This window comes from Epinephelus lanceolatus, chromosome 7 (assembly GCF_041903045.1).
Source record: "Epinephelus lanceolatus isolate andai-2023 chromosome 7, ASM4190304v1, whole genome shotgun sequence".
Classification (NCBI taxonomy): domain Eukaryota; kingdom Metazoa; phylum Chordata; class Actinopteri; order Perciformes; family Serranidae; genus Epinephelus; species Epinephelus lanceolatus.
Genome location: NC_135740.1, coordinates 19,396,489 through 19,411,130, shown reverse-complemented (window position 1 = coordinate 19,411,130; position 14,642 = coordinate 19,396,489). Strand labels below are relative to the sequence as shown.

At 44.8% G+C, this 14,642-nt stretch overlaps 1 protein-coding gene across 2 annotated transcripts in view; it reads right to left on the bottom strand.

Annotated features, from left to right (window-relative positions):
* nlgn3a (neuroligin 3a) overlaps positions 1-14,642 on the bottom strand; it is a 151,701-nt gene that overhangs the window by 47,146 nt on the left and 89,913 nt on the right. For both annotated transcript variants that reach the window (XM_033633256.2, XM_033633255.2), the window contains one exon: positions 1,706-1,891. In XM_033633256.2, coding sequence (XP_033489147.1) covers positions 1,706-1,891 — 186 coding nt within the window. The remainder of the gene's footprint in view (positions 1-1,705; positions 1,892-14,642) is intronic.

The window sequence follows — 14,642 nt, the reverse complement described above, 5'->3', positions numbered from 1 at the left end:
GGATTTCCTGTCACATCCGGCAGCCCACTCCAGTCCTAAACTTTATATAATTACAACAATCTGTGCTCCGAGAGAGACTGTGTGAAATCTGATTGCCATTGGTAACATTCGCAGCAAGAGTCCTGGCGTGATAGAAGGCTTCCTGTTTCAATTTCCTAGGATCCCTCAAGTTTTACTGGCTCTTTTTTTTTCATCCCATCAGTGGGGCATACATTTCCATTCAGGGGAAAAAACAGACCCGGTAATATCCAATTTACTGGGAGGCAGAGGAGATGGTTTCACTGGCAGTATAATAACATGCTACATGGAGCGTAACATTATGGAGTATGAATAAAAAAAGGCATTTATGGTAAAAATTCAATCCAAAAGCAGTCATCATTCATCGGAGGAAATCAAGGCAATTAGTAACACTTTAATGCAAATTGGAGAATGCAAAACACATCACAAATCCCTGGCACTGTAATAGCGACCAAAGAAGAGCAGCACAAATGACCTCTTTCAAATGCACATCGGTCTACTAATCAAAAATCCAGGAACAGAGATTCTACTCTGCCTAGTGACAAGAAAAAGAAATGTGTGCGTGTGTGTGTGTGGTGGTTGGGCGTGTGGCACTTCATAGTTTCCTGACCACAATATTGCCTTAGAACAATCCTTTCTCTCATGCAAGAATGATTTCTTTAATGTAATTCACTTGGATGTAATGTACAGTAAAAAGCCCCATGTTGCATTTTCAACCACGCGTGTCCAAAGCAGCATGTTTGCAGCTTGTTAACATGTTCACAAGCAGGCTGCGTGAACGTGGCTGGTTTTAAAGATCTCTCATTTGGTGTATTAACACCACATAAACAATGCAAAAAACAACAACATAAACATTGCTACACCTCAATATCCTAATAGCCTGTCATGTACACAACACCGCCATCAATTAAATGCAAAAACAAACAGCCAGCTCTTTAAAACGCATGGACGAATACGTGACTGACTGTAATAACTCCAGGTTAAGGATGATACTGTGTCCTCTGCAGGGTGCATTTCATGGACAGAGCTCAAAGGATCAGTTCATTCACATGAGCCAAAGCACCTCCTGCAAGAACTTACCTATAAGCAGTAAGGCTCCATCTTAATTCAATGATGCATTAGAGGAGCATGAGTATGAGGGATGTTTATCGCGTGTCCAGGTTCAGCGCGCATGCTGCATTTAGTATTAAAGACATGGCCAGCACTGGTAGTAAATCATCGTGAGGTAGCATTAAGGTAGCCAGCAGATAAACAACATTGCTTACAAAGAGAACAGTGTGTGTGTGTGTGTGCGCGTGTGTGTCATTTAGCATGCTACTAAAAAGCTCTCCCTGGTACAACATGTCCCTTTTTATCTTGCTTACAAAGACACATTATACCGACATGTTTATTTCTGACACAGAGAGGGGTTCTAGCAGACCAGCAGAGGACATCACATGTGGCTCCAAATCCGCCGTAGAGTTGCAATTTCCGGATGCTAATGAACATCACAATCATTTAAATGCAAACACCTGCTTCTTAAAGCATTCGTTACGGCTGTGCAGTACAGTAGAAATGCATTAGTCAATAACTCTCTACTTGCATCGCCAGTTTCTAATATCAAGCAGCCTACACACCAGCAGGCATGAGCTCTACAGCTGTATCACCCATCCCCCTCGCCACCCCCCTCCTCTCTGCTGTACTGTACCTTCAGAGTGGTGGGAGAGGGTGAGCAGACTGACGCAGGAAGCTCCGATCCCAGAACCGAACACAGTGATGCGGTTTGAGTCCCCTCCGAAGAAGCCGATGTTCTCGCTGATCCACCGTAAAGCCTGGATCTGGTCCAGGAGCCCGTAGTTCCCTTTAGCAGCCTGGTCACCGGTACTGAGGAAGCCTGTAACACACACACATATTAAGAGATTAAGAAGTCACCCAGCGACAGCTAATCACATTTGCACTTGAACAAATTGAAAAAGCAGTTCCTTTGTAACTTGTACATGCAATATGCCGCAGATATTTATTTTCCGTGTGCACCTGCAGTGTAAAAGGTTACCCGCAGTGACTAACCCCACCCTGATTATGTCAGAGAAACCAGCACGCCGGGTGACAGCAGCGTTGAAATCATGACTTATTGGATGACACGGCTGTTGGTAAAATAGGAGTGCGTGTGACCACATGTCATCTGCACCTTATGGGAAATCAATGGCATGTCTCCCCGGGTGAGCACCTATCATCGGATATATTGAGCAGTCCTGACGAAATCCTTAGGAATCTACGAAAGCTCCACAGACGGAGAGAGAAAGACGTGATAACAAGATTTACAATCATTTTGATGCTGCAAAACCCTCCATATGGACTGCAACCTCATTATATATCCTATCAGAGTTACCACCTTCCTCTGACATATTTCGATTCTCTCTCTCTCTCTCACTCCCAAGTCCCACATACTTTCACTCTAAACACTCACAACAGGCACTATCCGTGCACATTTCCCTCCGTGTCTGTGTAATCTGCTATATGATGTCTTGAGTCGGACAGGGAGTCTCTCTTGGGTACATCAGAGCTTGTGTTAACACACCACCCTCTCCCAGCTGCTCTCCAGGGCCTAAGCCCTGCTGAATGATGGGTAATCGAGAGTCGTGGGAGAAGATCAAAGGCAAGCAATCCCTGAAGTCCCCACGGTGGACTCAGTGTCCATCAAACCCCTGAACATGCATGCGAGGTGACAGCTGGGAGACGTGCGTGGAAACCGAGACCCCCCCTCTCTTTAGTGGCAACACTTCACAAGCGATAAATGTGTTGGTGGTGCCTCCAGTGATGGTCCTTCAGCATCACAGCATTGTTTCTAACATCTATTTCATGGTCTATGCCTCCATATAATGATGAGCTCTGTGTTTAAGTCCTAAGGGGGAGGAAGGGAATAGTTTTGATATCAACAATTTGGAAAATAAATAAAAATATCTGTGTTTTTTTGACTCGGGTCAGCACAGCGAGGCCAACTTTAGATAAAGGCTGATTAGAAAGCAGCTGGTCCGGGTTCACGTATGTACAAAAAGCATGCATGTCCGCCAACCCCAATTTTCTCTCTTTGTGTGAAACAGAGACTACAGAGGGCACAGCCTCCTGCCCCACCCCCAACAGCACACACCCGCCTCGCCCCGAGTGCCTGTTGGCAGCAACAAAGAGGGTGGGCAGGGGAAAGGCCAGGCCTGATCATCGATAGGAGAGAGGCGGTGGCACAGGAAGCAAAGCAGGAGACAAATGGATCAACAGATGGTCTCCTTCAGACACATCCCTGAGGATGACAGAGCAGCAGGGCACATGCAGAGAGAGAGTGAAAGAGACAGGCAGAGGAACAGAGACGGACACAGACGACAGAGACACAGAGAGAGCGAGAGAGAGGAGAGGAGAAAGGAGGACTCCGGTTGAAGAGCTTTTCCTTTTCTTTTCCTCTTGCGGCTCCTCCTCTCGTTCCGTCATAACTAAAGGACAACAGCTTTTACAACCCTCTCCCGGGTGCCGTGGAGAGAAAAAGGAAACGTGAATCTCCCAGAATAACCCTCATTTGCGAAGTGGCTCACACTACACCAAAGTGTACGTCAGATGGGTTCAGAAATGTCAGGAGACTGGCATGTAAAAAAGGGACTCTGTGCAACTGCTCGTCTAATTGAAAAGATGTAGCAAACATTATCCATTTGGAATTGTAATATGAGGCATTACTAAATGACAAAATGCAAATCATTAGAGTTGTATCCCCAGCTGGCACAATAAAGCACCGCTCAGTCCTCTAGTCTTTTTAGTGATTTTTTTTTTTTTTGTTGTGTTTAGCCGTGTTGATTCTTCTGCATCTATAAATGAAGCTGGTCATTAAAATGTAGAGGTGGAATCCAATATCTTAGACAACAAGACATGCTGCAGGCACCATTTAAAAATACATCTAATATAGCTGCTGGTTATGTTTTAATTGGAAAGGTGACAAAAAGTATTTTCTTTGGAAAGCAATTAAGATAGCAAAGTAATTGTTTTTATGCATTGTTATTTCTATTTTTACATTTATAGCAGACCGTTGACTTTATGCTTGTGCTCTGGACGTGTTTAGTGTTCAGGCTTTTTCTTTACATCCATCATCCATACACGACCTCTGGACTTTCAGTCTGCTTTGCCAGAATGAGGTACGGGAACTGACTCTTTAAATAATGACACAAAGCACGTTCCCTTTGTTTCTCGTATGAGCGATCTAAATTTCCGAACCTCCGTACTCACAGGGGATTGGGTTATAGATTTCCAGATCTAGCAGATGATCCCCGTCTCATCAACATTGCGTGGGCTCTGGCTGCACATGAACCGTGATGTGCAGTGCACTATCTGTTCACAGCTCACTCCTACACAGGACCTTGGGATTCTGGGCTGCAGCTCAGTGCTTCTGAACTATTTGGTCAGGCTGGTTATGTGCTTGACTGCGCTACTCAACCTGACATTCAATTGAGATTTTTAACACACACTAGGTGCCGCTTTACAATAAGCATTTAATTATAAATAGTAATCACATCATATCCATCTTTGTTAGCTGCCTGAATTCAAATCGATATGCAAATTCTCTTTTAAATGATCTGACCAATTTGCTTGGGCACAAACAGTATACACAATTACAGTGTCCCCGTCAAGTTAATTCCACAAACATAAAATAATCATTAAATAGTAAGTAGTTCCAGTTGATCTGATACTTTGGAAGTAAAGTGCACACAAATCAATTTGTACTAATTTAATTTTCTCTGTGACATTATTAATCGTGCCTGTTGTGACTTCTGGAACAAACTGTAGATTAAAAGTGGGATTTTTTTTTTTTTTTTTTTTTTTCCCCCGACTCAGTTTCAATAACTGAGGTGAAGCCCAAGCCGTACACCTCCAGGCTGAACAAAATGTCGTGTATGGTTTGCTTTTTCCTCTTAAAAAACAAGACATTGTTTTGTATAAGCTCAAACATTTCCGTTTAGACAAAGGAAACAGGCACATCAAGAGAAGGAAAAATGCCCTGAAGTTGAACTACTCTGGAGGAAAAGAATTCATACAACTGATCTTTATTTAAGTCAACCCTTCTTGAATCATGCATGTCAAACACAAGATGAATTTCATAACGTCTGTTGAGAAACCTGGTTACATAAGTCACCAAAGGTCATGCCAACAAATAACACCTCTTATTGTCTCAGCGCTTGAAACAAAGACACTCAAAAATGGAATCCAACCTGTCAACACGTCAGCTGAAATAGACACGGAATTTGCATGAGACTTCCTTATTCACCACAAACAAACTGTATGAGTTAATAACAGTGATTCTGCGCGCTTTCTCTGCATGTTAGAACTGTAATTTGTCCTGACTGATTACATGATGTGTTTTTGTATCGTGTCTCAAAGCCGCTCTCCCTTGACAGTGATGTGGTGCACTTCTGCGGTATGAAGACCTGGTATTTTTCTCATTGTGGCAGCACAGAGTCAGAGATTCAGTCCTGATCTCAGCCGGAGTGGCAGCGGCGACCGCGGTCCGGCCCGTGGCCGGGTCAGGTCACACCTGTCACCTTGCATCGTCCATTCCGAACAAAACATTGTGTGTGTGTGTGTACCGTGGCTCTCCCTTACGAGGAGCTGAGCTGCTCCTTGTCACCTGAACATGGCCAGAGGGTCAGTTAATGTATACAGCATGACAGCGTCCCTCTCTGCAGTGTTTGAGCTTCAGCCAACGTGCCGGAAGCATTACCTGAGCAGCAGAGACCAGGAGATCACCGCTCAAATCCAACACCTTTTCAATTCCACACACTTTCGCACACCAGCCACAATCATTGCATCACCTGAATACCAATGACAGAGAGTTTATTTTTCCAAAAAAAAAAAAAAAGCGCCAGTGCCGAGCATGATGCCACATAATGCATTTTTCCAGCCTGATCGGATTTTATCAATAAGCGCGCGCCACTATCTCAGTCGACACTGAGCGTCTCCTTTTCCTTCTGAGCCGTGGCAGCGATTTCCTTTAGCCATGCCTCTCAGCATTGATATTACTCTATTGATTATGATTTAAATGTCTGTTTCCTATACGGTGGGCTATAACTCAGAGTGTAGCGGAAAGAGGTGATGATAATGATCGCTCCGACCCCAGACATCTCTCTTAGCCCGGTCTCCCAGATAATGGAATGTGTGTAAAGTAATGGCAGAGGGTGAGAAGGGGGCGAGGAAGGGTGAGGGGGAGGGCAAAAGCTTGTTATTGAGCTGAAGAGTGAGCTTACACGGGGACAGATGGAGGGAACGGATAGGGAGGAGTAGAGGGAAAGAGAGGAGGAGGATGGGAATAACAGCGGTGACGTAACTGAGGGAAAGTTTTTTGGCTTTCTGCTGAATTCATTCTCGCTTTTACTTCGCCTTCTCCCCTGTTTCTTTCTCCCTCTCATCCTCTCCCTCTTTGGGGTTGCCGGCTAACAAGGCCGTCTGTGTCCAAACTCTCCTTTGGTACTCACCCACCCTCCCACCCCCTCCTGTCTCCCTCTTGCCCTCTCCCTCTATCGTTTCTCCCCCCTTCTCTTCTCTGGGGAAATAAAGGCCCACACAGTCGCAGCCTTGACAGCCTCCCCTAAGAATCCCCCACTACAAAAGAGCTCCAACTTCCCCCCAGCCAGGCCCGGGCTGAATGGGAGCCTCTGGGGTGTGGATGAGAAGCAGAGGAGGGAAGGGGGCCACCCTCCACACAACCACATAAAGGGCCTGTGTGTCGAGCTCGCGATGAGCAAGGGGCATACCCAGTGGTCCATCCTCCACACAGGGAGTCATTCCCACAAGATTTTTCATCCTCTTTTTTTGGGGGGGGTGAAGATTTCAGCACGCCAACAAGACTCGGAAAAAAAAAAGGAGCAGGGTGAAGGGAAGGGGGCAGGAGGGGGGCGTGGGGCTGAATGAAGGTGATTGCCACTTGGATCAGTGTACAGCTCCTGTTTACAGCTCGCTGCCCAATAGCATGGCTGGAGCAAAGTCTGATCTGAGAGCAGGAGAGTGGGAGAGATAGAGAAACAGAGGGAGAGAAAGAGAGAGAAGGGCAGGCAAGCACAAGAAAGCCTCTTTATGGTAGCCTGAACACTGAAGGCCATTTACCCAACACCACATCCTTGTTTCCGGTGCAAAAGAAAATAAAGACTTGAGGGAAGAAAAAAAAAAGCATACTTTTTGATTGTCACCTCTACAAATTACTAGTTCCATATGAATGAATCCGGCATGATAGTGGAATGAAACGAGAAAATGGTGAAAAAGAATTTATGTATGAGCCCGTGATTCCTGCTGGCCTCATCACGAATCAATAATTAAAGAAAATATCAGACCGCCTTGAATGGCAACAAAGTCATCCAATGTTTCCAGGGCCTGCCCCTCGACACTTGGCGAGTTCAAACTGCATGGTAACGCGCTCGCTAAACTGCAGGTCTTTGCTGAAAATGCGAACAGACCGATGACTAACAGAGACCTAAATGGTTCAGCTTGAATATTCATCTCAGTTGCGCACAATGACACAGATAGATGCGGTGCGTGCAGCGTGAACCAACACTGCAACTGCTCCGCGCGCTGAAAAGGTGGTTGGATACTCTGATGCATGATGCTGAAGATACAGCATACTGTGCTGCTGTGTACAGACTGAGCCACTCAGATGGAAAATGTGGTTTGTGTGCAACAAAGCACTGGGAAAAAAAAAAAAAACAACGACAAAATGTCAAGAGGGAAAATCTGTGCCGCACAAACACCAAAGCTCATCTGACACATATCTGAGCCCCTAAAACCCAGATCTCTTACAGACAGACAAGGGCCTGTTACAGCAGACAGGGATGAAAAACAGATACAGTAAGTTAGCGCTGGTGCTGCACGTGGCAGCTGTTGGTCGTCCTGCATGTGACTTCGGGGCTGCTTAATCTGATTGTGTGATGTGTCCCGGTGGTCAGGCGACACTATTCAAGGGCTCTGGTGAACAGCAGCCCTGGCAGCAACTACAAATGAGCAGTTTGCATATGTATGACCCCTGGCACCTGAATGCCACTCAATCAATCACACATCGGCTATAGCGGGGTGTCGACTTTCAGGGTTTTTTTTTTAATTTTTTTTTTTATCCTCCCTCCCTCCCACCCTCCCCTCACCATCTCTTCCTTTGCTTGAGCTCCCTGTCATGTTCGCTGTCTTCCTCAGCTCTCAGTGTCTCTCTCTGTTCTCCGTCTCTGCCTCCATCTTTCCCCCCCCCCTGCTACTTATCACCTTCTCTCTTCTCCGTATCTCTCCACATCTTTCCTTTCAGTGAATAGCACAGACAGTGGATTCTCAAAGACAGTGAAATGCTTTTACATTAAGGGGAGCTTTGCATCTCACAGCTGGTGCGGAGGCGGGCCTGCATGCTCCCACAGAGGGAGAGGGAGAGGCTGGTGTTGGAGAGTCACAACTGTGAGGTTAAGCAGTGCTTTGGTTCCACTTGGAAGAACATGCATCGTGGGGAGATGTTTCATAAACAATAATTTGCTTTTACTTGGGTCTGCTACTTGAAAAAAAAAATACATTCTTACAGTATACGCGCCATCCTTTGTTCGAGCAAAACAACACCGTGTGCAAGGTGCTCTGTCTGACTTTTGGCCCGTGGCTGCACAAGTTCAAAGGCACGGTGTGTGAAACATGACAGCAAGCCTGGATGATGTAATTTGAGGGCGTGGTGAGAAAGTTTAGCACCACAAAACTCCAGGAGGACAGTTGTGCAGCGATGCGCTATGATACCACAGAGGAGATCACAGCCTGGCTTATCAAAGCACATCAGCGGAGCAGAGGAGGACAGAAAGGTCATCATTTAGAGGATCTTCAAAGCCCAACTCCTCAGGTTAGAGTAGCACTGATAGCTGGCCATAATGAGTTTAGTTTTGGTTGACCCTTCCTCACAGGAACGTGTGAAATAAGCCCAGGCAACTCATTCTACAGCTTTTATTCCTGATACTGTAAATCCTGTCTTCTTATATTTGTTCATTTGTAAAACCCTGCCAAGTTTAGTTGTAAATCAGCGACAGCAATTTAAATGAACATCTGTTTTCTTGAGGTTTAGCACTGTGGTGTGTACTGTGTGAGTGATGTTTTATTTGTCTTCGGAAGGGTATAATATTTTTGGCTACAAAAAGTGGTGCCGCTGCCAGTGGGGTTGTGTTCAGATTTAGAACTGGCTCCGATTTTACAAGAGGCAAGGATTTGTTAGGAAACAGGCTTTTTGATTCTGCTTATCACATACCGAAAGCAAAGTTTGGACCTGCTACGCTTTTAATCAGATCGTCGGTTACGCTCATGTCAATTATCGTGTGCAGGGTTTACAGTATGCCACAGCAACATGAGCGCTAAAAAAAACACCTGTAAAAGAAAGGTCTGATGATACTCTATATTCTTCTCATGTCAAGAGAGACTGAAACCAGCAAGAAATGATCAAACTGAAGTATAGGCTGTGCAGCTAAAGTCTAATATATCTTATTCCTCTGTGCCATAGAGCTCCACTGTCATCTAAAAAACTATTAAAAACACATAAATCAGCCACAATGTTGCACTGGATGATTCATTATGATGAAAACTGACACTGTCATTTATTTTGAGCCAATCTCACATAAACTGTCCTGCTGCCGTCAACAGCAGCACACCAAAAAGTCCCAAACATATACACTTTTTACCCCTGTGAAAGATTTACTAAAAGCTACAGTTCCCAGATGCCATGAGAAATGATTTGGCCTTTTAAAAATTCTGGGTGCATATTGTATTCATGACCTGTTTTAAAAGATTTACATCTTCATTAGTGACAAATGGGCTCGGTGTTCGTGCCACAGACAGTGAAGTCGGTATTCAGAGACACCACGAACACGTTGTTGGCTCTGGCCTTTTTGTGGGATTTGTTGACAGCCGCAAAAACATGGAATATTGTCCACTCGAGCCTTTAAACTTCTCAAAATAATGTTACAAAAGTATGTAATCGTTGCAGAGCAGAAACAATAAAACGATCAACAGAAAAACAACATGCAATAGGGGTTTAAATCACCAGTTCCATCATGATACGATGTTATATCGATTCTTTGGACAATAACACGATACAACATACTGATACTACAAAGTCTGCCACAATACAATTTCAATTTGATGCAGTTAAGAGGCCTGCGATCCATATGAGACAATATTATCTGCCAATTTAACACAATCACTTACAGAAGAAGCTGCCACCTTTCTTTTATACTTTTGGCCATGAAAGATAAAATTGAAAATTGCAACGGCTTAAGTGCAGTAAAGTTTACTTTAAACTGACTCCACCAACACATAAAACTGCCCATGGGATAAGTTAACCTTCAGGGCTTTTTGTCAGAGACCCTTTCCTTTTAACCCAAACCATGATCTTTTTCATAAAACTTCAGGAATATCTCGTTTAAAGCCCTGAAGGAAACAGCCATAAAATGGTAAATGGATGGACCTGCATTTGTATAGCGCCTTTCTAGTCATCCGACCACTCAAAGCGCTTTTTACACTACAAGTCACATTCACCCATTCATACATTGGTGGCCGAGGCTACCATACAAGGTGCCACCTGCTACTCGGTTTTAACACACTCACACACCGGTGGATCAGAACAGAACAGAAGCAATTCGGGGTTCAAGGGGTACTTTGACATGCAGACTGGAGGAAAATGGGGATCGAACCGCTGATCTGCATTTTTTTTTGACACTTTTCTGTTGTTTTTCAGTCTAAGGCCCAATCCCAATACCCCCCCCTTGCCCACTACCCCTTGGCCCTGAAAATGAAGCAACGAGGGGTAGGGGTAGAAATCTTTCCCTAGGAATTGGGACACCACTCACTACATCACCGCGTCGGTTACGTTCACGCATACGTAACTATTTTAAACAGGAAGCTGTGAGCCATCTACATTTACAACCGGCATCTACAATGGAGTCTCATTCATCCTACCGATCGTGTTTTGCATTCACGATGCTTCGTTTGATGAACGACAGACGACAGGGGACTTCTGCTCGCTAGCTAACCAGCTAACATTACGAGGCCGCATAGTTATACTAGCTGGCGTGGTATCGAAATTTGAAAAGTCCGACAATTTTGCAGAACAGGACAGATGACAGACGCCAGGTAGTGCGAGCGAGCTAGCTAGCTAGCTAACGAGCAACCTGACGACGGTAACGTTAGCTATGTATGAACTTTTTTCCCCGTCTCTTGATCGGTGGTAAAAAAAATGTTAGCTGCAGCTACAAATCACTGTATGAAAATTATATTAAATATTAAATATAACAGTAGTATTTCCTGCCACGTGATATAAAAACAGGGTGTTTTCATGCCCCCATCTAGGTCTGGGCGATATGGAGAAAATCAGATGTCAAAGGTATTTTTGGCCAGATACCTCAATATTGATGTTGCAACGATTTTGTGGGGTTGATGGTTGGTGCTTTTAGAAATATTCACACAATGAGATAGTTGAGAAATAATCATCGGTAATGTGGATATAAAGGCAAATAATACAACAGCCTCATTAATTAAAAAAAATACATCACTTTACTGTAATGCAGCCTTTAAAACCAGGAAAAAAACAATACTTACAATATTACTATATCCCAAATCTAAGATGATGTCTCATATCACAATGTCAATATAATATTGATATAATGCCCAGCCCTACCCACTAATGCCAGCAGCATGTTGCGATGCCCCTCCCATTGTCTTGGAGGATGACTTGGCTAACCTCATCGGGCGGTTGGCTGACGTGGGAGGGTCGTTTGCTTGACTGAGCTCATCTGAGCCTTCAGGCTTTGAAAGCTAACCCATGTGTTAAGTCATTTTCTTCCGTCCTACAGCAGACATCCACCCTGCATCATTGCCTTTTGGTTTTGCGCTCTCAGCACCTCCACAGCACCTGGCACAGCACCTGACACACATCCATACATGGCTTTTATTTCACTCCAGTTTTCATTTGAGTTAATATAAGTTTGATAAATGATTTTTGTTTCAAGTAAATCTTTCGTGAGGACTCTTGACACATTCATTGAGCCAGTTTGTGATAAAGTGCAAATCAGGTACGATATTAGCAATAGCCTAAAATGTACCTTTTTAAAAAATCCAAAAGTGCCTAATTAGGTATGACATGACCATTTATGGCAACATAAATATAAATAAACCGAAAAAAAATATATATATAAAGAATTTGAACCAGGATTCAATAAAAACTGGAAACAGAATCAATAAAATGTTTGTGCCACTAAAGAGCAAGGGCCGTTTGTGTTTGGAACAATTAGGAAGTTTATGTGTGAGACAGGTTGCGCCCTGGGCTCCAGCCATGTGTGTACGAGAGAGTAAATGGGAGTGTGGGTGTGTGGGTGAGTACCAGCCACAGTGTGCATAAGCGAAGAGGAGGGCTTCCAACAGAGTGTGTGTGAGTATTTGTTTGTTTGTGGGTGTGCATGTGTGGAGCAGTGGCAGTAGAGTGCGAGTGCTCGCAGGGGGGGAGTGTATGCAGCGCGGTGAGGGAGGTATGGATATTAATCACCAGGAGGAGCATGGTTCTGTGGCGCCGGGCGGAGATGGATGGGGTGTGAGTGCAGTGATGTCACCCTGACAAATGGACCGGCCATGTTGGCTGAGACTCGCACATCGCCTCTCATTTCAATTAGTTCCTCACACAGCAACCCACCTCACCTACAATCTGCAGGTTACACACGCACAAACACATACACTTTGGCCACAAACACACCCCCTCCAGTGCCCCAACCCATAGCACAGCCCTCTAACAAGATGCACTGATCTGTAAGAATACAGTGGAGCTCCTTTAATTAATCTAACTCAATTATGACAGCACTTTTGCTTTCAATCCCAGCAGCCAGTTACTCATTACCATTCATATTATCAGCCAAGCGCACTGACTAGGTCTACGGCCAGCACTAGCCAGTGGGAGCTGGCAGAGGGTCTGGGTGTGTTTACGAACTAAAGATTGGGCACTGCCCGTGTGTTTTCCCACAATATCAATTTGATGAAGTGCCGGAACGATGGCAATGCGAGCAGCCGCTTGGGCCAATGGTAATGGCGTGCATTTACTCTCTGATGCGGAAAGAGGTATAAGATCTGTACCAGCCATCACAGTGAGCAGCCGTGCTGACACACTGAGTTCAGGTATAAAAGATCTCACCTCTCACTAGCTGTTTATAGCCTCGTTCTTAAAAGCCTGACACCGCTAACGAATGAAGCCAGGGCTGATTTTGAAGTGTCTGTCACCCATACAAGATGTGCTAAGTCCTGTTTTCAAAGGTCTGACGCCACTAAGCAGAAGCCTCGTTTCAAACTCCTTTCTGTCTTGCGTGAACTTTGACATCGGAGGGCTTCACTATACTGTGGACTTTCCACTTCGCCCTCCACGTTAAACTACCTTTCAATCACCATCTTTCCTCTCCAGTACCGTCTCGCTTTCAACTTCCTCCCTCTCCCTTCTCCATCTGATCTCTGCTTCTCTTTGCTGCAACCCTCCTCTCCTTCACACCAGGAGGACGGCGCAAGAGGATCACTTTGGTGTAAGCTAGGGCAGACTGGGCCATGTGAGGCTGAACTGGGCTATGCAGTGCACAGTGGAGCGCTAAGTTGGGGATTTGATCAGAGCCTCTTGGGGCTCCAGCTTCATTTCCAGCTTAACATCAGTGGTGGGTATCTCTTCATCTGCCCGTGAAAGTGTCAGGAGGTTAATACCAACCCTATATAGAGGAGTAAGACGGGGGGAGGAACTTCATTGTGCCACAGATCTAATTAGACCCCTACACATCTGCATTCAGCACATTAAAGGTTCCTCCAAATCTGAAGCTGGAGGAAGACAACATAGCACCTTTAAGAGCTCCATAATTGCAGATCCGACAGCCGCGTATCAATGCAGCTGCCCTTCTGTGAACTCATGCAATCAAAAGAAGATATATAACCGGAGTGCCACCTACTAAGAAAAGCAATCAAAGCGAGTGACTCGGGAATATGAGTCTGTGGTTATGTGGTTTGTTAACAATGTTCAGAAAAACAGTGAACATATTTGATATGTCGATATTAGTGGTTGGATGACTTCCTGTCTCACAGAAACTGAAACCACCAGGTTTGTACATATGCAGAATTTATTACCTTCTACCTTGAGAGGGTGCTTGGCTTGCTTGGCTTCACGTATTCCTTTGTTGATGAAACATGCCTGTTCTCTCACCCCGAGAACAGTGGGAAATGAAAAATGGATGAAAAGCTTTTGAAATAGTGTGTATGATTACCATAACACTTCTACAATAGAGGGAGTGTGCCTGTCATGCATTGTTGCATATAACACAAGGGGCATGCACTATACAAAGACACTTGTACCCATGTCCTACAAAAGAGGACAATATTTGCCTTACGCTCTTCTCTTTCAGTTGATATTGAAGTCCTGTTTCAAGTTAGGGTCTCCACATTCGAACAGCTGAAGTTATTCCCTTTTTCATTTCACTCCACCGTTCTTCCTTTTAATCTAGCAGCACTAAAGAACTAGGTTCCAGCAACAACAAAAAGGTTAGATCTCGCTTGCTGTTTCATCTCGGCCTCCTGCGATCCCCAGGGACGTCTCTCTGTGTTCGTCTGCA